At 37.5% G+C, this 20454-nt stretch overlaps 1 protein-coding gene across 1 annotated transcript; it reads right to left on the bottom strand.

Annotated features, from left to right (window-relative positions):
- Positions 1 to 18271: 18271 nt before the first annotated feature.
- On the bottom strand, positions 18272 to 18643 carry LOC107489155 (uncharacterized). Its single transcript, XM_016109921.1, has one exon. It carries the CDS (start codon positions 18641 to 18643, stop codon positions 18272 to 18274), a length of 372 nt encoding a protein of 123 aa, XP_015965407.1.
- Positions 18644 to 20454: the final 1811 nt, after the last annotated feature.

Below are 20454 nucleotides of genomic sequence, written 5' to 3'. Positions count from 1 at the left end.
TTTCCCCAACCGGTTCAGATGGCTGAAGTGCCGAGAGGGGTAAAAAATCCAAAGATAACCACAAAATTTTCTGGTGAAGTTGGAGAATCAACTACAGAACATGTTACTCGCTATTTGGTCGAGATTAGGAATTTAGCCAATGATGAAAATCTGAAAATGAAGTTTTTTCCTTCTTCGCTAACGAAGAATGCATTTACTAGGTTTTCGAATCTTAGACCAAATTCGATCAAAACATGGAATCAGTTAGAAACTGCTTTCCATGCTCAGTTTTATCGAGGGGAGATGAATGTAGCAGTTACTGATCTAGTAGCTTTGAAATGTGAAGATGGTAAAACCATCGATGATTATTTAATACGTTTCAAAAATGCTAGAAGTAGATGCTATGTGACATTACCCGAGAGTGAGATAGTGAAAAAAGCAACCATGGGGTTAGGATTCTATATGCGTAGAAAACTGCTTATTGTGTATATTCCTAATTTGGCCCATTTGGCTGAAAAAGTTTGACAAACCGAACTTATGAAAAAAGAGAAGGAAAAGTATAGAAGTGAGCAGAGGTCAAAGGGTAAACCTTTTTCTCGAAAAGAAAAGATTACTTATGTAAACATGGAGTCTTTAGAGGAGGAACTCAATTTCGAAACTGAAGTTGATTTGGCCGAACTCAAGAAAGGTCCTCCATATGTTTGCTCTTTACTGAAAAAGCTTCCTATTAATGAAAAGTCGAATGATTCAAAATTAAAAAGTGGAAAAAAATATAGTTTTAATATTTCAAAATCTGATAAGATTTTTGATGTGTTGCTTAAAGATAACCAATTAGTTTTACCTGAGAGTAGAACTTTGCTTTCTGTGAATGATTTAAAAGGAAAGTCTTATTGTAAATTTCATCAAGCAACAAGTCATTCGACTAACAGTTGTGTCCGTTTTAGGGATTTGATTCAAGAAGCAATTATGGAAGGATGGTTGAAATTTGATGATGGCAAGAAGGAGATGAAGGTTGATGTAGACCCCTTCGAAGTTGATGCCAGTTATGTTGAGCCTTGCTTGGGAGTGAACATGGTTGGCATCCTTATTGGTTGGTTCACTTTCATCAGCGCTTTTGCTTGATGATGGAAGTAGTAACTAGTAAAATATTCAAAACCAAGTTTGGTTAAGAAAATACAATTTCGAGTTTAAAGGAAGAGTTATGAATAGAAGAGTTACTCTTTGAGAGTTTCTAGTAGGAGTCCTTTTGCTCTTATGTCGTGGTGGTAGAGCAGCATCAACTTTTCTTTTGTGGGTTCTTTTTGAGGAACTCTCAGTGACAGCCATTCGAACAGTAGATTGTTGAATTTCTTCTAAGGTACGAGTGTACCTTGAATAATAAGCAGCCCACCATTCAAAACAAGACTTAGTGATGAATGAACTACGTTCATAGATCAAAATGGTGAAGCGATCTCTTTGTTTTTTGATTTTTTAAGAGACAAGTGTTGAAATCTTCTTGAGATAACAAAGTAATGTGATAGAATGGTTCACTGTGTTGAGGTTGTGGTGTTGGTATAGCTTGAGAAAATCCTAGTTGTCTGGCAGTTAAGTGAGGAGTGTACAGGGTTATCTTGAACCTTTCTTTTCTATACTATGGTAACCCTATTGGTATCACCTGAACAGCCAACAGGTTTGCCCAAGTTTGATTTGTGAGTTCATTCTCCTCATTAGTATTTGGAAAGAGCAAACGATCAAGGCAGGCAGGGCTGCAATTGCAACGCAAAAAGGATTAAAATTGAGTTGATCGCTGTCAAAATCTTTGCAAGAATGAAAAGGGGAGAAAACAGCCCAGAATTTGTCTTCATCTGATTGGGTGTTTGGAAAATTGAATTTGTAATTAGATAAATAAAAACCCTCGAGGTGTTGTTTATCAGTACTGCCACCTTCATGTGTTGTCATAAAATTTTCAAAAATGGCATTAAGCCATAATTGAAGGAGCCAGAGTGGACCTCCTGTGTTGATTATTTTATTATCTCGGAGGTCACAAACAAATAGACCAAGCTCTTCAAAAATGTGCCTAGAAGAAGCTTGGCCAAGTTGAGAACTTTTCCTTCATGTAAAAGAGCAGCCAGGGGAAGGAAGAGCTTCGACATTTGTACACTTCGAGAACAGAACAAAATTGCATTTAACCAATAAAACAAGAAGGCTACATGTTCACTGTCTGTGACTTCTGTACCATCTTCACCCATGTTGTGGGCAATGAACTCACTGTAAGAAGCGTTGAAGACAACACTGTACTGATGCTTAGATTGCATGTCAGGGGTACAATCTGGAAAAATTATTGGTACGCCTTCTGTGCATTCTCGAATTGTTTTTCCGTCTGATGGAGAGACCTATCCTAAAGAAATTCCCTCACCTGCAAAGATAGAAAAAGGTAAAGTAGTGGCTCAATACTCGAGAGTTGACAAACATAAGGATGTTGATGTTGATGAGGAGTATTTTGATTAAGGGGATGATGATATGATAGGGACGATCTCAATCATTCCAACTGAATACCTTGGGGGAGTGTGAGAGTAATCCAGATGAGAACTATGATCAAGAAGATGAGGGAGCTTTTTCTTTCATACATATTGAAGATGAGCCTGGGTACTTTCCCCAGCCTACTGAAAGGAAAATGTCTCATCTGCACCCACTTCATATTATCGCCATTCTAAATGAATTTAAGATAAACAAGGTATTGATTGATGGTGGGGCAGCGATTAGTCTTCTGCCTGAAAGGATGCAGGGAAAAGTAGGAAAGCATCCTGATGATCTGGTCCCTACAAACATTGCTGTGACTGATTTTAGTGGGACTTCTATGCCAGCGAAAGGGTTGGTCACCCTGACTGTAAAGGTAGGATCATCAGAAAGACATTCAGTGTTTGTGGTAGTGCCATCGAAGGCAAGTTACAATACCTTGTTGGGGGCGAGATTGGATCCACGGTGTGGGAGCCGTAACTTCTACTGTGCGTCAGAGCGTACTTCTGTGGACTAAGGAGGGTAAACCTGAAATTGTCAAAGCAGATTCGATTCTATATGTTGAACAGATGCATGTCGATTTTAGGATATATAATCGTAGGTTAAAGCCCTTAAATGTTGATCGATCACTGAATCCTTATAATTGTGAAGGGTGCTATTTGACTTCGGAAGGCCTTTCGGTGAAGTTGTGTTATCCAGACTTGGGCTTTGAACCGACTGGTTGGGACTGTCTTTCTAGAAGACTTTGAAGACTACACTATGGACCAGGTTGAGGAAGTTTCCGATTACCTGGTAACATTGTATAATTATTTAAATAATTTTTAGTTTTTAGAAAATAAAGATGATTCTTCCGGTAAAGTTGAATCAGATAGGGTTAGTAAACTTGTTAATTGTAATATGTTCAATTCGACACCTACAGTCGAATTTAGTTATGATTTCTCTATTTCTTGTAATAAAACTAATGATTTGAGCCGGACTGCCAATTTAATAGCATAGGCTCATTGTGTGGAAAATAAAAGTAATGATGATTTAGTCAAAGATCAAGTTTCTTCTATTTCTGATGATTCTATTGATTTTACTTTTGATTGCATCTATGATTTAGAACCTTTGGGATTCGAAAAATGTTCAATCAAAGAGGATGATTACTATAAAGGGTTTGAATCTCAAGATCCCTTAGAAGAAATTAATCTAGGATCTCTTGATGATGTTCGAATTACATATATTTGTAAAGATCTTATTGATCCTTTTCGAACTAAACTCTTCAATCTTTTACATGAGTTTAAAGATTATTTTGCTTGGGACTATCATGAGATGCCTAGTCTCGATCGTTCATTAGTGGAACATCGATTAGCATTGAAACCCAATGCTCGACTTGTGAAACAGACTCCAAGACATTTTGCTCCTGAAATTAATCTGAAAATTAAAGAAGAGATAGAACGCCTGGTCAAAGCCAAATTTATTCAAACTGCACGGTATGTTGAGTGGGTATCGAATATTGTCCCTGTTATGAAGAAGAATGGAAAGTTAAGAGTATGCATCAATTTTTGAGATTTGAATAATGCAACTCCAAAAGATGAATATTTTATGCTTATTGCGGATATGTTAATCGATTCTGCAGCGGGAAATGAAATTCTCAGTTTCATGGATGGTTATTCTGGATATAATTAGATTTTCATTGCAGAAGATGACGTGGCTAAAACTGCCTTTCGTTGTCCTGGGGTATTAGGAACATATGAATGGGTCGTTATGTCTTTTGGTTTAAAGAAAGCTGGAGCGACATATCAGCGGGTAATGACTGCTATTTTCCATGAATTTATTGGGAAATTCATCGAGGTGTATATCGATGATGTGATGGTCAAATCGAATTCCGTGAGTCAAGATATTGATCATTTAAGTAGAGCATTCCTTACTATGAGGAAGAAAGGATTAAAAATGAATCCTTTGAAATGTGCATCTGGAGTATCGGCAAGAAATTTTTTGGGTTTTGTTGTTCATAAAAATGGGATAGCTATCGATAAAAATAAAGTGGATGCGATATTAGCATTGTCTGCACCCAAATCGAAGAAGGAAGTACAATCATTTTTGGGTAAAGTAAATTATCTTCGAAGGTTCATTTCAAATCTTTCAGATCGAACTAGAGTGTTTGCACCGCTAGTGAAACTGAAAAATGGTTCAAAATTCGAATGGACCATGGAACATCAGTTGGCTTTCGATTCGATCAAAACATATTTATCTAAAGCCTTAATTATGGCAAATGTTCGTCCATCTAAACCTTTAAAATTGTATATTGCAGAATCTGAAAATACTATAGGGTGTATGTTAGCCCAAGATGATGAAAATGGCCATGAACGGACAATTTACTACCTTAGTCGAGTTCTAACTGATATCGAAACAAGGTGTTCCCCGATCGAAAAATTGTGTTTATCCCTCTATCATGCTTGTATGAAGTTAAAGTGTTACATGGTGGCTAAATCGGTGAAAGTTATAACGCAAACTGATCTTATTAAATATATGCTAAGTTTCTTGATGTTAAGAGGACGTTTGGGGAAATGGATGCTGGCATTAACAGAGTTTGATTTACAGTATGTTCCAGCAAAGGCTGTGAAAGGACAGGTCGTTGCAGATTTTCTTGTGAATAATTTGAAAGATCTGAATGGCCAGGGGGCAAATATAATCGAGGTAAAAATCGATTATTGGAAGTTATATTTTGATGGGTCAAAACATAAAGATGGTGCAGGAGTTGGGATTTTAATTGTTTCACCAGAAGGAACCTTGTCGAAATTTTTATTTGAAATAAAATATCCATGTTCGAATAATGAGGCATAATATGAAGCATTAATTTTGGGTCTTGAAATTTTTATTAATAAAGGGTCTCGAAAGTTCAAATATTAGGGGATTCTCAGTTGGTTTTGAAGCAGTTATCTAAAGAATTTAAATGTAACAATGAGAGATTACAGAAGTATTTGACAACTGCTTGGGAGTTGTTAACTTCTTTTCGAAAAGTATCTTTGGTTCATATTCTAAGAATTTAGAACGAAATGGCTAATGAATTAGCCCAAATTGCTTCGAAGTATAAAATCGGCTCAGGAACTCTTGAGTCTTTGATAGGTATTCATCAGATTTTAGTACCTGCAAGTGAAAGGGAAGTTTTGTGTGATGATGAATGGGAGGATACTGATTGGAGGAAGCCTATTGTTCAATACTTGAAAGAGCCTAATATTCCAGTTGATAGAAAGATAAAATTGCGAGCAATGAATTTTGTTTTAATGGTTGATGAATTATATAAAAAGATATTGATGGGAGTTTATCGAGATGCTTTGGTCAGAGTGATCAAAATATTTCTTTAGGTGAAGTTCACAATAGAATATGCGGTGCTCATCAAGCTGGAAAGAAAATGAGATGGGTGCTATATCGCAATCATATATATTGGCCAATTGTGATTAAAGATTGTATTGATTATACAAAAGCGTGTCTGAAATGCCAAAAACATGGTTCGATTCAACAAATTCCAGCATCCGAATTACATTCGATAATAAAGCCATGGCCATTTAGAGGTTGCGCTTTAGATTTAATTGGATTAATTCATCCTCCTTCATCCAAACAACACAAGTTTATCCTAGTAGCAATTGATTATTTTACAAAATGAGTTGAGGCGATTCCCTTGATAGAAGGAAGTCAGGGTGAGATAGATTTTATTGAGGAACATATTATTCATCGATTTGGAATTCCTCAAACATTAAGTATTGATCAAAGAACAATGTTTACTGGTCAGCGGGTTAAAAGTTTTGCAGCTTCGAGAAATATTAATATGGTTACTTCGACTCCCTATTATGCACAGGCTAATGGGCAGGTAGAAGCAGCAAATAAAACTAACATGGAATGAAAAAAGTAGAAACTTTAAGCATATCGGAAATAGGCCTCGAACATGGAATGAAACTTTAAGCCAAGTATTATGGGCCTATCGGAATTCACCAAGGAGTTCGACAGGTACTTCGCCATTTAAGTTAGTGTATGGTCATGATGCAATACTACCATTAAAAATTAACTTGAATACTTTAACAGTATCAAGACAGCATGATTTGCCAGTTGATGATTATTGGAATGCAATGTTCGATGAGTTGAATGAATTAGACTCAGAACGAATTTCAGCACTTGATAATATGATTCGACAAAAAGAAAGTATTGCTCGAAGTTATAATCGTCGAATCAAGGAAAAGTTTTTTAATGTGGGTGAATTGGTTTTGAAAGTAATTTTGCCAATGGAAAAGAAATCGAGATTTCTTGGTAAGTGGTCCCATACTTGGGAAGGCCCATTCCAAGTAATGAGAACATATTCTGGAAATGCTTACCAGATTAAAGATATTGAATCAGAAAGAGTAATTAATTCGGTTAATGGAAAATATTTGAAGCAATACTATTGTTGGCAAAAGTAGAAATTTAACATGCATATGTCTAGAAAAGATAAGAGTTATTACAAAAATAAAATTAGAAATGAAAAAGGAATTCAGGGTGTCACTAGTTTTGCCAAATCGGAGCGCAGCTTTGCCCTTTTGTTTTCCAGAATTGAAAGTACTTCAATTTGTTTGAACTTGTCAGCTTGGATTTTCTCAAGTTGTTTGTCATATTCTCTCCTCTTGGTATCAATTGAGACAAGTTCTTGAATAAGGTGATGTTGTTCTTGTTGGGCTACAGCCAGAGGTTTGGCTATGGTGGCTCAATTTCGGCGTATGGTGGCAAGCTGTTCCTGAATCTGAGTTAGTTCTGCTCCGAGTCTTACTTCTTCTTGATCATGAAAAGCTTGAACAAAAATAGCATGGGAGATTCTCATATCAAATTTCTCACGAGAGGCTTGGATTGGGTGAGCGGTTGCAAGACAATTTTCTATATTAGATTTGGCTGTGGCTTCTTCATTTTCGGTTTCTTAGAGTTGAAACTGAGATGCAACGCTCTCATTGAGAAGTTGTTTAAATTCTTGAATTGAAGCAGAATGTGGTGTGTTAGTTGGGAGTTCAACAGAAGAATTCAAAAGATCAGCCAAGAGTTTGTTGAGAATTGGATCATTAACCCATGAGGTAGGTGGATGATCCAAGAGTTTGATGAGTGATCAAAGTTGTTTCCGAGTGTCAGGATCTAGTTTGAATGAAGGCCTTGATATAGCAGGTCTTGAGATTGCTGGTACAGGCACGGGAACTTTATTTTCTTGGATAACTTTATTTAAAACAGAGATTAAGTCATCTAAGGTAGCACTGGTAGGAGTGGTAGGAGCACTCGATGATCTGGGTCTTGGTCCAGGAGGAGTCTAAAGATCAACTCGGAGTGAAAGACTAGGTTGTTTGGGAGGAGTTTCTAAGACCCTGGATCGAGAGGAATCTAAATAGGTGGTGTCAGCAACTTTAGAAACAGAATCGGAGTCTGGAACCGCTTGGTTTTCTGCAGAGAATGCAGCTTGATTGTATGGTGAAATTGACTCAAGTATATGTGTTTCTTCTGGAGAATGTTGCAAGGGATTTGCTATTGGGTCAACCACCTGTGTTGTATGGAGAATAAGTGAAAAAGCAGCTGGAATTTACTGAATGGGTCCGGTAAATTGAATTGAATCATGTGATGTGGAGTGTTCTGGATCATTTTGTTGTTGCAGATTTGGTTGATCAAGAGCCCCAGTGGATGAAATTGAGCATGCAACATTAGTAGGCAAGTATAAAGATATACAGTTATGAGTTTAAAATTTACTTTAAATCAAGTATGATGTGTGTAGAGATAATTGTGTTACCTGAGGAAGTCTGGATCTTGGTACTAGCTGAGCGCTAGGGTCAGAGTCAGCTGCGTCTTCTGATTGGGAGGAGACAGCAAGGGCATTCTTATTGGTTGGTTTACTTTCATCAGCGCTTTCGCTTGATGATGGCAGCAGTTACCGGTAAAATATTTAGAACCAAGTTTGGTTAAGAAAATACAATTTCGAGTTTAAAGGAAGAGTTATGAATAGAAGTGTTACTCTTTGAGAGGTTCTGGTAGGAGTCCTTCTGCTCTTATGTGGTGGTGGTCGAGTAGCATCAGCTTTCCTTTTGTGGGTTCTTTTTGGGGAACTCTCAGTGACAGACGTTCGAACAGCAGTTTGTTGAATTTCTTCTAAGGTACGAGTGTACCTTGAATAATAAGCAGCCCACCATTCGAAACAAGCCCTTAGTGCGTTCATAGATCAAGAAGTTTAAGCGGTCTCTTCGTTTTTGATTTTTTAAGAGACAAGTGTTGAAATCTTCTTGAGATAACAAAGTAATGTGACAGAATGGTTCACTGTGTCGAGGTTGTGGTATTGGGATAGCAGGAGAAAATTCCAGTTGTCTGGCAGTTAAGTGAGGAGCATACAGGTTTATCTTGAACCTTTCTTTTCTATACTTTGGTAACCCTATTGGTATCACCTGAACAGCAAACAGGTTTGCCCAAGTTCGATTTGCGAGTTCATTCTCCTCATTAGTATTTGGAAAGAGCAAACGATCAAGTCAGGCAGGGCCACAATTTTGACACAAAAAAGGAGTAAGATTGAGTTGATCGTTGTCAAAATCTTTGCAAGAACGAAAAAGGGAGAAAACAGCCCAGAATTTGTCTTCATCTGATTGTGTGTTTGAAAAATTGGGTTTGTAATTAGATAAAAGAAAACCCTCGATGTGTTGTTTATCAGTACTGTCACCTTCAGGTTTTGTCATAAAATTTTCAAAAATGGCATTAAGCCATAATTGAAGGAGCCAGAGTGGACCTCCCGTGTTAATTATTTTATTATATTGGCGGTCACAAACAAATAGACCAAGCTCTTCAAAAATGTGCCCCAAAAGAAGCTTGGCCAAGTTGAGAACTTTTCCTTCATGTAAAAGAGTAGCCAGGGGAAGAAAGACCTTCGACATTTGTACGCTTCGAGAACAGAATAAAATTGCATTTAACCAAAAAACAAGAAGGCTACATGTTCACTGTCAGTGACTTTTGTACCATCTTCACCCATGTTGTGGCAATGAATTCACTGTAAGAAGCGTTGAAGACAATATTGTACTGATGCTTAGATTACATGTCAGAGGTACAATCTGAAGAATTTATTGTGAGTCCTGTAATGGCAGCTACATCGAAGAGAGACATTCCGATTATTCCGCAAGGAAGGCGAAAGTTGTTGGTTGTCCTATTCCAGAAATAAGTCACTGCCCCAATCATCCAAGGGTATGTGGTGAGTGAAAAATGAGAAAGCCTTAGTAGTTCTTGTATTCCTAGGGCTCCCCAGATAGCACCCTTTGTGGGTACGAGGCGTTGGTACCAAGTTGTGAAATCGAATCCTCCAGGATTGATTTTTGGATTATCTCGCAAGGATTTTTGGTTGATGAAATGAGAGATGTTAAAAGCTTGGTTTATCAATAAATCTTTCCTTTCAGCATTAGGGACGAAAGAAAGTTTTTTGTTGGCCCTCTCAAGAATTTCACTGGGTCCAAGGAAGCAGTGTGTATCTGCACCGATTGTGAAGGGGATTAGGATTCTGGTGTCATTGACTTGAAAATGGGGATCGTCAATGATTACATCATTGACTTGATTAAGAATACGAAGGGATGGCGGAGATGGCGGTGCTATTACATGACCTTTACCCTTATCTAGACTAGTGGAATGAGAAGAGGAACCAGCCATTGTTAAACACTGGAAGAAAGGGTTGAAAGTTTAAGGATTTTTGTGGAAAGGTTCTTTGATGTCAAAAGAGTTCAAGGGATAATGGGTTGTGAAAGATTTTTAACAAAGGTGGGAATGATGAATTTAAAGTACTATTGTGAACAGTTACTATGAAAGGAATATGAATAGAGGTAACTTAGTGAAGAAGATAAAGTGGTAGAAGGAGAATGCGCATATTTCGGGAAATGTGTCGAGTGGGTCAGTATTAATGGGGAGCTTAAATGGTAATTATTATTGGTTTGAGAACTGATATTTTAAGTTTTATATATATATATATATATTATTCGATGAGAGCAAGTCGATTTGGAATGAGTCAGAGGCAATTTCTCGAGACAATGCACGCGTAAGCAGGGATTGAGAATAATGAGTGCCAGTTGGATTTCGAATGATTTGTTATTCAATTAGACTTTCTCGAGAGGGGAAATCGAATTGAGCATTCGAATGGTAGATCGAACAATCACGGTAGTGGAACGGTTAAAGGCTTTTATCACATGAGGAAATCATGGGAATTGAAACGTCTCCAATCAAATGACGGGAGTAGTTATCAAGGGGAAAGTATTTGGAAAGTTCAAATTTATAATTAATTGTAATTAATTATAATTAATTTCTAGTTACTAAAGGTAGACTATAAATACTAGGAAGCCTTAGAAAATCAGGATTGGAACTTTTACTCAAAAAAACACTCAAGCACACTCACATCCCATCGAATTCTTGAGTGTGCAATCGAGTTATTTTTCTATAGGGTTCCTTCCATCTTCTTTATTCTTTCAATTTATTTTCCTGTAAATTTTACATTTCAAGTAATTTTATTCTATAAATGTTTTCTATCTTCATTGCCCAATTTATCTTTCTATGTTTAAATTTCTATGTTGAATCCCTTTGATCCAATTGAAGGCATTTTATTGTTCTCTTTTTAAAATTCAATGCAAGTTCTTTTAATCTTCTGCACAATTAATCTTTGAAAACTTTAATCTTTATGTTCTATTTATCAATTCACAAATTCTCTTTATTTTATTTTCAACACTTGTCTAATCGAAGAACACTTTGATGCACTTTCAGAAAACTGGTACTCGCATAGAGGAGTAGTTTTCGCTCCCAGTCCATTAGATATCGAACCACCATCGATTTGCTAACAATTGACAAAACAAATTGGCATGCCCAGTGGGAGAATCGAAGTCTGGAACCGCTTGGTTTTCAGTAGAGAATGCAGCTTGATTGTTTGGTGATATTGACTCAAGTATATGTGTTTCTTTTGGAGAATGTTGCAAGGAATTTGCTGTTGGGTCAACCACTGTGTTGTATGCAGAATAGGTGGAAAAGCAGTTGGAATTGACTGAATGGGTCCGGTAAATTAAATTGAATCATGTGATCTGGAGTGTTCTGGATCACTTTGTTGTTGCAGAATTGGTTGATCAAGAGCCTCAATGGATGAAATTGAGCGGGCAACATTGATAGGCTAGTATAAAGGTATATAGTTATGAGTTTAAAATTTATTTTAAATCTAGTACGATGTAGGTAGAGATAATTGTGTTACCTGAGGAAGTCTGGATCTTGGTACTAGCTGAGAGCTAGGGTCAGAGTCGGCTGCGTCTTCCAATTGGGAGGAGACAGCAAGGGCATCCTTATCGGTTAGTTCACTTTCATTAGCACTTTCGCTTGATGATGGCAGCAGTAACTGGTAAAATATTCATAACCAAGTTTGGTTAAGAAAATATAATTTCGAGTTTAACGGAAGACTTATGAATAGAAGAGTTACTCTTCGAGAGGTTCTAGTAGGAGTCCTTCTGCTCTTATGTGGTGGTGGTCGAGCAGCATCAACTTTCCTTTTGTGGGTTCTTCTTGGGTAACTTTCATTGATAGCCATTCGAACAGCAGTTTGTTGAATTTCTTCTAAGGTACGAATGTACCTTGAATAATAAGCAGCCCACCATTCGAAACAAGACTTAGTGATGAATGAACTACGTTCATAGATAAAAAAATTGAAGCGGTCTCTTCGTTTTTGATTTTTAAAGAGACAAGTGTTGAAATCAACTTGAGATAACAGAGTAATGTGACAGAATGGTTTATTGTGTCGAGGTTGTGGTATTGGAATAGCTTGAGAAAATTCCAGTTGTCTGGCAGTTAAGTGAGGAGCATACAGGGTTATCTTGAACCTTTCTTTTCTATTCTGTGGTAACCCTATTGGTATCACCTGAACAGCCAACAGGTTTGCCCAATTTTGATTTGTGAGTTCATTCTCCTCATTAGTATTTGGAAAGAGCAAATGATCAAGCCAGGCAGGGCCGTAATTGCGACGCAAAAAAGGAGTAAAATTGAGTTGATCGTTGTCAAAATCTTTGCAAGAATGAAAAAGGGAGAAAATAGCCCAGAATTTGTCTTCATCTGATTGGGTGTTTGAAAAATTGGATTTTTAATTAGATAAATGAAAACCCTCGATGTGTTGTTTATCAGTACTGCCACCTTCAGGTTTTGTCATAAAATTTTCAAAAATGGCATTAAGCCATAATTGAAGGAACCGGAGTGGATCTCCTGTGTTGATTATTTTATTATCTCGAAGGTCACAGACAAATAGACCAAGCTCTTCAAAAATGTGTCCCAAAAGAAGCTTGGCCAAGTTGAGAATTTTTTCTTCATGTAAAAGAGCATCTAGGGGAAGGAAGAGCTTCGACTTCGAGAACAGAACAAAGTTGCATTTAACCAATAAAACAAAAAGGCTACATGTTCACTGTCTCTGACTTCTGTACTATCTTCACCCATGTTGTGGGAAATGAACTCACTGTAAGAAGCATTGAAGACAACATTGTACTGATGCTTAGATTGCATGTCACGGGTACAATATGGAGAATTTATTGGGAGTCCTGTAATGGCAGCTACATCGAGGGGAGACATTCCGATCATTCCACAAGGAAGGTGGATGTTGTTGGTTTTCCTATTCCAGAAACAAGTCACTGCCCCAATCATCCAAGGGTATGTGGTGAGTGAAAAATGAGAAAGGCTTAGTAGTTCTTGTATTCCTTGGGCTTCCCAGATAGCACCCTTTGTGGGTTCGAGGCGTTGGTACCAAGTTGTGAATCGAACCCTCGAGGATTTATTGTTGGATTATTTTGCAAGGGTTTTTGGTTGATGAAATGAGAGATGTTAAAAGCTTGGTTTATCAAAAAATCTTCCCCTTCAGCATTAGGGAAAAAAGAAAGATTTTTGTTGGCCCTCTCAAGAGTTTCAATGGGTCCAAGGAAGCAGTGTGTATTTGCACCAATTGTGAAGGGAATTAAGATTCTGGTGTGATTGACTTGCAAATGGGGATCGTCAATGATTTCATCATTGACTTGATTAAGAATGCGAAGGGCTGGCAGAGATGGCGGTGCTATTACATGACCTTTACACTTATCTTGAGAAGTGGCATGAGAAGAGGAACCAACCATTGTTAAACACTAGAAGAAAGGGTTGAAAGTTTAAGGATTTTTGTGGAAAGGTTCTTTGATGTAAGAAGAGTTCAAGGGATAATGAGTTGCGAAAGATTTTTAACAAAGGTGGGAATGATGAATTTAAAGTACTACCGTGAACAATTACTATGAAAGGGATACGAATAGAGGTAACTTAGTGAAGAAGATGAAGTGGTAAAAAGAGAATGCACATGTTTCGCGGAAGCAGGGATTGAGAATAATGAGTGCCAGTTGGATTTCGAATGATTTGTTATTCGATTAAACCTTCTCCAGAGGGGAAATCAAATTGAGCATTCGAATCGTAGATCAAACAGTCATGGTAGTGGATGGTTAAAGGCTTTAATCACGTGAGGAAATCATGGGAAACGTCTCCAATCAAATTGCGGGAGTAGTTATCAAGGAGAAAGTATTTGGAAAGTTCAAAATTTTTAATTAATTGTAATTAATTATAATTAATTGCTAGTTACTAAAGGTAGACTATAAATACTAGGAAGCCTTAGGAAATCAGGGTTAGAACTTTTACTCAGAAAAAACGCTCAAGCACACTCACATCCCAGCGAATTACTGAGTCTACAATCGAGTTATTTTTCTGTAGGGTTCCTTCTATCTTCTTTATTCTTTCAATTTATTTTCCAGTAAATTTTACATTTCAAGTAATTTTATTCTCCAAATGTTTTCTATCTTCATTGCCCAATTTATCTTCCTGTATTTAAATTTCTATGTTGAGTCCCTTTGATCCAATCGAAGGCATTTTATTGTTCTCTTTTTAAAATTCAATGCAAGTTCTTTTAATCTTCTGCACATTTAATCTTTGAAAACTTTAATCTTTATGTTCCGTTTATCAATTCACAAATTCTCTTTGTTTTATTTTCAACACTTGTCTAATCGAAGAACACTTTGATGCACTTTTAGAAATCTGGTACTTGCACAGAGGAGTAGGTTTCACTCCCAGACCATTAGATATCGAACCACCATTGATTTGCAAAATCCACACATCTAGTCTATACACCAGCCCAATCACTAGCCCAAGCCTTGGCCAAACCCCAGGCTTTTAAAGTCTCTGCTAACTCCCACAAGCCAAAAACATCAACCATAAGGTCAACGATACAAGCACAACAAGACTTGGAAGGCAATGTTAAGCTAACCCCAGTTTGAAGATGATAGTGACTCTTATGACTCATGTAACACCCTATCAACCTAACCCTTACCTCTAATCGCAAAGCGAAGGATAACAAAGTGCCACGACAGTTCTAAAGCTCTTATATATAGAAGAAAATAGTAATACTAGAAGTCCGATAAAGAAATAAAGCTCAAAACAGATATACAAAAGTGCGAAGCATTCACACGATAACTAAAAGTACAAAAGGATAAGGTACAACTTGATATAGATACAAAAGATTACAAAGTATATAGATATATAGGTATATATGATATTCAAAAGAATACTAGCCACAGCCTGCAGAGTTTAGGCCGACTAGTTATATACAGACGATACAGAGTGTTTGGAAAGTTACACAACAACATATGTCTCTCAAATAGCCTCTAAGGGAACAAAGATACAAAAGTGAAAGTATATCTATAACAAAGTAATCTAAAATACAAAAGAAAGTAAAATATCCTCTGATCTATCACTATCTCGCAACTCACCGAGGTGGGTTACGACCTGTATCTGAAAAATAACAACAACATATGGTATGAGAACCGGAGGTTCTCAGTATGATAACAGTGCCCAATATATAAGATATGTGGTTCTAGGACGCCAAAGCAACCTTAGAATTTAACATCAAGCATAAGATTCAAGCTTAGAAACATTTAAGTAAAAACCAAAAAGGGTTATCTAAATCCTAAGGATTTTCTAACTAATAGTTCACCGCTATCCCACAGCCTTCGCCAACCTAACCTCCATTCGATCCCATCGCCACCACCTATCGAGCCTCCTCAATCCCAGTAGAAAGCACAAGTATATACAAACGAGTAAAACACAGGTAGTTGACATGTATAGCAAGTAATTCAGGAATCAAGTAAGCATGTTATACTTTAGGCATTGAAATACAAGTAAACAAAGTAAGCAAACACATACAAAATGCACATGATGAATGCCTATCCTATTGGCGGTGATATCACTTGTCGGTTCAACTGCCAACCTAACACATCCCCTTGGAATGTTGCTTTTCTGTCACGTATATAAATATGGCCCCTGGGATATAATGCTCTAGCACATTCTTACGAGATATAGTGCCCAAGCACACTCTTGTTGCCAGAAAAGATGCGAGTAGAATACTCAGCCTTAGACCTCACATCTCAATGTAAGAAGGATTAACCATTATCCGTACGCCGGCATCGTGCCCTCGACAAGTGGGATTAACCATCGTCCTTGCCAGCGCATAGCCACTCAACACTCTCAGCATAAAATAGTATACAACAATAGTTCTCAGTGATCACCTTCAGTACTCAACAAATTCATCATTCAACTCCAAGTTCCAAACTTGCCTTAAACATCATCAGTTCTCAAGTCCCCAAGTTCATCATCAATGTAGTACTCCGTCACAATTTCCAACTAGTTCATCCTCAATACTTCAGAAACCTAAGTCTCTATCTTCTAAACTCCCAATAGAAATTCACCAATTTAAATCACTAAATCATCCTTACTAGTCTTAGAGTCTAATTACTAGCTAAAAGTCTCAAATAGCAGTAGAAGAAGTTTAGAAAGCTAGAAAATCCTTGAAAATGGAGAAAAAAAGTTTTTCAGCGAAATAGGGTCTCGCATACGCAAGCCCTTGTCCTGCGTACGCAAGGCAGCAAAAACGAGTAGTCGCATATGCGAGCTGTGTTCGCATACGCATGCCATTAAGTCGCGTACGCAAGGGTTAAAAATTGAGCTTCTGAGTATGCATGCAGTACCTGCGTATGCGAGAGCAGTTGGCAGTGACCAATGCTCGCGTCGCGTGCACAGGTTTGCGTATGCATGTCTTACCAAACTTAGAAATTTTTCAAAAGCTGCAAATTTCAGGTTTTTCATACCAAACTTCAAACGCGTATAACATTTTCGTTTTAAAACATTTTCCAGCCGTTCTTCAAACGTCTTAAAGTTCTCGAACCCAACTTTTATTTAAAATAAGTTTCATCTAAAATGGGGATCTGGAGGCCAAGTTATGCCTCACCAAAGTTCGTCAAAAATAAGATTTTACAAAAATCAGCAAACTTCTCAAACTTCCAAAACTCTAAAACGAAAACCATTTCAAACATGCCCAAAACAATCCAATTATCCATAAAAGAACTCTCCAACCAATTCTCAATCATACAACTATCAAAACCCTTCAACCTCACAATTTTACTTAGATTCCTATCAACAACATCATCATAAAACATCATCACTACTAATCAATTCCATTCAAAATCCTTATTTCTCAATTCAATCATCGTTAAAATCCAATATCACCAACAGTTGTGTATCAACATCAACCATAATAATCCATATTCACTATCATCATCAGCATTCGTTATCAAATACCAACAACACCATCATAATTCATCAAATCAACACAATCATCAATAGTCATCATGCATCATCAACAATTCAAACTTATCCTGCGGTCCACTAGCCTAAGTTTCACGAAACATTACATACTACATAGAGAAAACCAAAATCATACTCTGGCCAATTTTTAATATGCACTAAACACCAAATTCAAATTCAACCAGCTTTCAATCACCAACACCACTTCCAAAAGTCACCAAATATCAAGCTATACATACCAATATCATCACCATCAATACCTAGAATTCACAATATACCAAACAACAAGAATTTTTGAGAAACCTTACCTTATCAATAGAAATTAGAGATAAAACCCAATAATTCCTCACTAATGGTCGGCACCTAAACAACCAAATCACAAATTTTCACTCAAAAACCAAACTCAAATTTTGAAATTCACTTAGGGCAGAAAAAAGGAGAATAAAACTCGAAATCTTTCCAGAAAAACTTCCTTAAAACTGAAGGACTCAGCGAGAGTTTCACGTGGCCGCAGATGGCATTCGAATCGGAGCATCGTAGCTCGAGTTATGAGCGATTTAAGATGGATATGAATAGTGTTTTCTCCTTCACCTCTCTTCTCACTTCAGCTGCATGTTCTTGAGTTATTTGGTGAAATGAGGCTGAGTTAGCTTCATTTTAAGGTATTATATATGTTGCGCTTTGGCCCAACTTAGGTCTGGTCTAACTCGTTAGCGTTTTTGGCCCGTTTGGCCCAACTTTAGGCCAAACCTTTGGAATTAGCACCCGGTTTTTAACTTTAGTTACTTTTCTAAGTTTTTCTACCATTTTTATTACTCTCACACAATATCAGATAGACTTAAGCCGATACTACCGACTAATTTATTGGTACGCATTTTTACACAATTTTTCGCAGAAAATTACATTTTTCTACTCGAAAAAATTCATTGAATCCAAATCTCACCTCTAAATTTTTTAATTAACATTCTAAATTTTTGAACCTATTCCAGGAAATTAATTCATTTTTATTTTACATTAATTAATCGGTTAATTATTTTTGGTTCTTACATTCTCCCCACCAAATTAGAAATTCTGTCCCCAAAATTTAGTAATTACCTGAGAATAACTCCAGATAATTCTTTCGCATTTCTAACTCTAACTCCTAAGTGTGCTCTTCCATTCCAGCTCTATTCCAAGCTACCTTTACCAGTAGAACTTCCTTTCCACGTAGCTTCTTCACACTAGTATCATCGATCCACACTGGTGTGACTTGAAAAGTCAGATTTTCCTTCAATTTGACCGAGTCAGGCTCTAACACATGACCCGTATCCGATGTGTACGTCCAAAGTTGTGACACATGGAATACGTCATGCAAGTTAGATAAATGCGGCGGCAAAGCTACTTGATATGCCACCGGCCCGACTCGCCTCAACACTTCAAAAGGTCCAATAAACTTCGGATTCAACTTATTCGTTTTGATCGCCCTTTCGATCCCAGTTCTTGGAGTAACCCTTAGAAATACGTGTTCACCCATTTCAAATTCTAACGATTTCCTTCTCTGACCCACATAACACTTCTGTCAGCTCTGTGCAGTTAGGATTCTAGCTCGAATTTGTTTGATCTTCTCAGTAGTCTCAGCTATCAAATCCGGCCCCAACACACTAGTCTCACAGGCTTCATACCAACACAGTGGAGACTGGCACTTCCGTTCTCATACGGAGTCATTCCAATGCTTGCATGAAAGCTGTAGTTGTATGCAAACTCCACCAATGGCAAGTAACGGTCTCAACTACCCGGTTGATTGATGAGCGGATAATTTATACGCTTTTTGTCATTGTTTTTAGTATGTTTTAGTTAGTTTTTATTATATTTTTATTAGTTTTTATTTAAAATTCACTTTTCTGGGCTTTACTATGAGTTTGTGTGTTTTTCTGTGATTTCAAGTATTTTCTGGCTGAAATTGAGGGACCTGAGCAAAAATCTGATTCAGAGGCTGAAAAGGATTGCAGATGCTGTTGGATTCTGACCTCCCTGCACTCGAAGTAGATTTTCTGGAGATATAGAAGCCCAATTGGCGTGCTCTCAATTGTGTTGGAAAGTAGACCTCCCGGGCTTTCCAGAAATATATAACAGTCCATACTTTTCCCGAGATTTGATAGCCCAAACTGGCGTTCCAAATCAGCTCAAGACTGTCCGGCGTTAAACACCGGAACTGGCACAAAAATGGGAGTTAAACACCCAAAATAGCGCACAAAAGCTGGCGTTTAACTCCAAGAAAAGTCTCTACACATAGAAGCTTTAATGCTCAGCCCAAACACACACCAAGTGGGCCCGGAAGTGGATTTTTATGTCATTTACTCATTTTTGTAAACCCTAAGCTACTAGTTCTCTATAAATAGGACCTTTTTGCTATTGTATTAGGAATCTTGGGATCAATTTAGATCTTAGGATCATCTGGACATCTAGTTCTTAGATCATGGGGGCTGGCCTCACGGCCATGCCAAGACCTTGTTCTTATGTATTTTTAACAATGGAGTTTCTACACACCATAGATTAAGGTGTGGAGCTCTGCTGTACCTCGAGTATTAATGCAATTACTATTGTTCTTCTATTCAATTCAGCTTATTCTTGTTCTAAGATATCACTTGTTCCTCAACTTGATGAATGTGATGATCCGTGACACTCATCATCATTCTCACCTATGAACGTGTGCCTGACAACCACCTCCGTTCTACCTTAGATTGAGTGGATATCTCTTGGATTCCTTAATCAGAATCTTCGTGGTATAAGCTAGAATTGATGGCGGCATTCTTGAGAATCCGGAAGGTCTAAACCTTGTCTGTGGTATTCTGAGTAGGATTTAAGGATTGAATGACTGTGACGAGCTTCAAACTCGCGATTGTGGGGCGTTAGTGACAGACGCAAAAGAATCATTGGATTCTATTCTTACATGATCGAGAACCGACAGATGAATAGCTGTGCTGTGATAGAGCGCGTTAAACATTTTCACTGAGAGGACGGGACTGTAGCCATTGACAACGGTGATGCCCAACATACAGCTTGCCATGGAAAGGAGTAAGAAGGATTGGATGAAGACAGTAGGAAAGCAGAGAGACGGAAGGGACAAAGCATCTCCATACGCTTATTTGAAATTCTCACCAATGAATTACATAAGTATCTCTAACTTTATTTTATGTTTTATTCATCTTTTAATTATCAATCCTCCATAACCATTTGAATCCGCCTGACTGAGATTTACAAGATGACCATATCTTTCTTCATACCAACAATCTCCGTGGGATCGACCCTTACTCGCGTAAGGTTTATTACTTGGATGACCCAGTG

The sequence above is a fragment of the Arachis duranensis genome, chromosome 5 (genome assembly GCF_000817695.3).
Source record: "Arachis duranensis cultivar V14167 chromosome 5, aradu.V14167.gnm2.J7QH, whole genome shotgun sequence".
Taxonomy (NCBI): Eukaryota; Viridiplantae; Streptophyta; class Magnoliopsida; order Fabales; family Fabaceae; genus Arachis; species Arachis duranensis.
The sequence above is the reverse complement of the archived record's forward strand: the minus strand, read 5'-3'. Positions and strand labels throughout refer to the sequence as shown.

Coding starts and splice junctions, on each gene's coding strand:
- LOC107489155 (XM_016109921.1), bottom strand. CDS start 18,643: ATGGGTGAACACGTATTTCTAAGGGTTACTCCAAGAACTGGGATCGAA.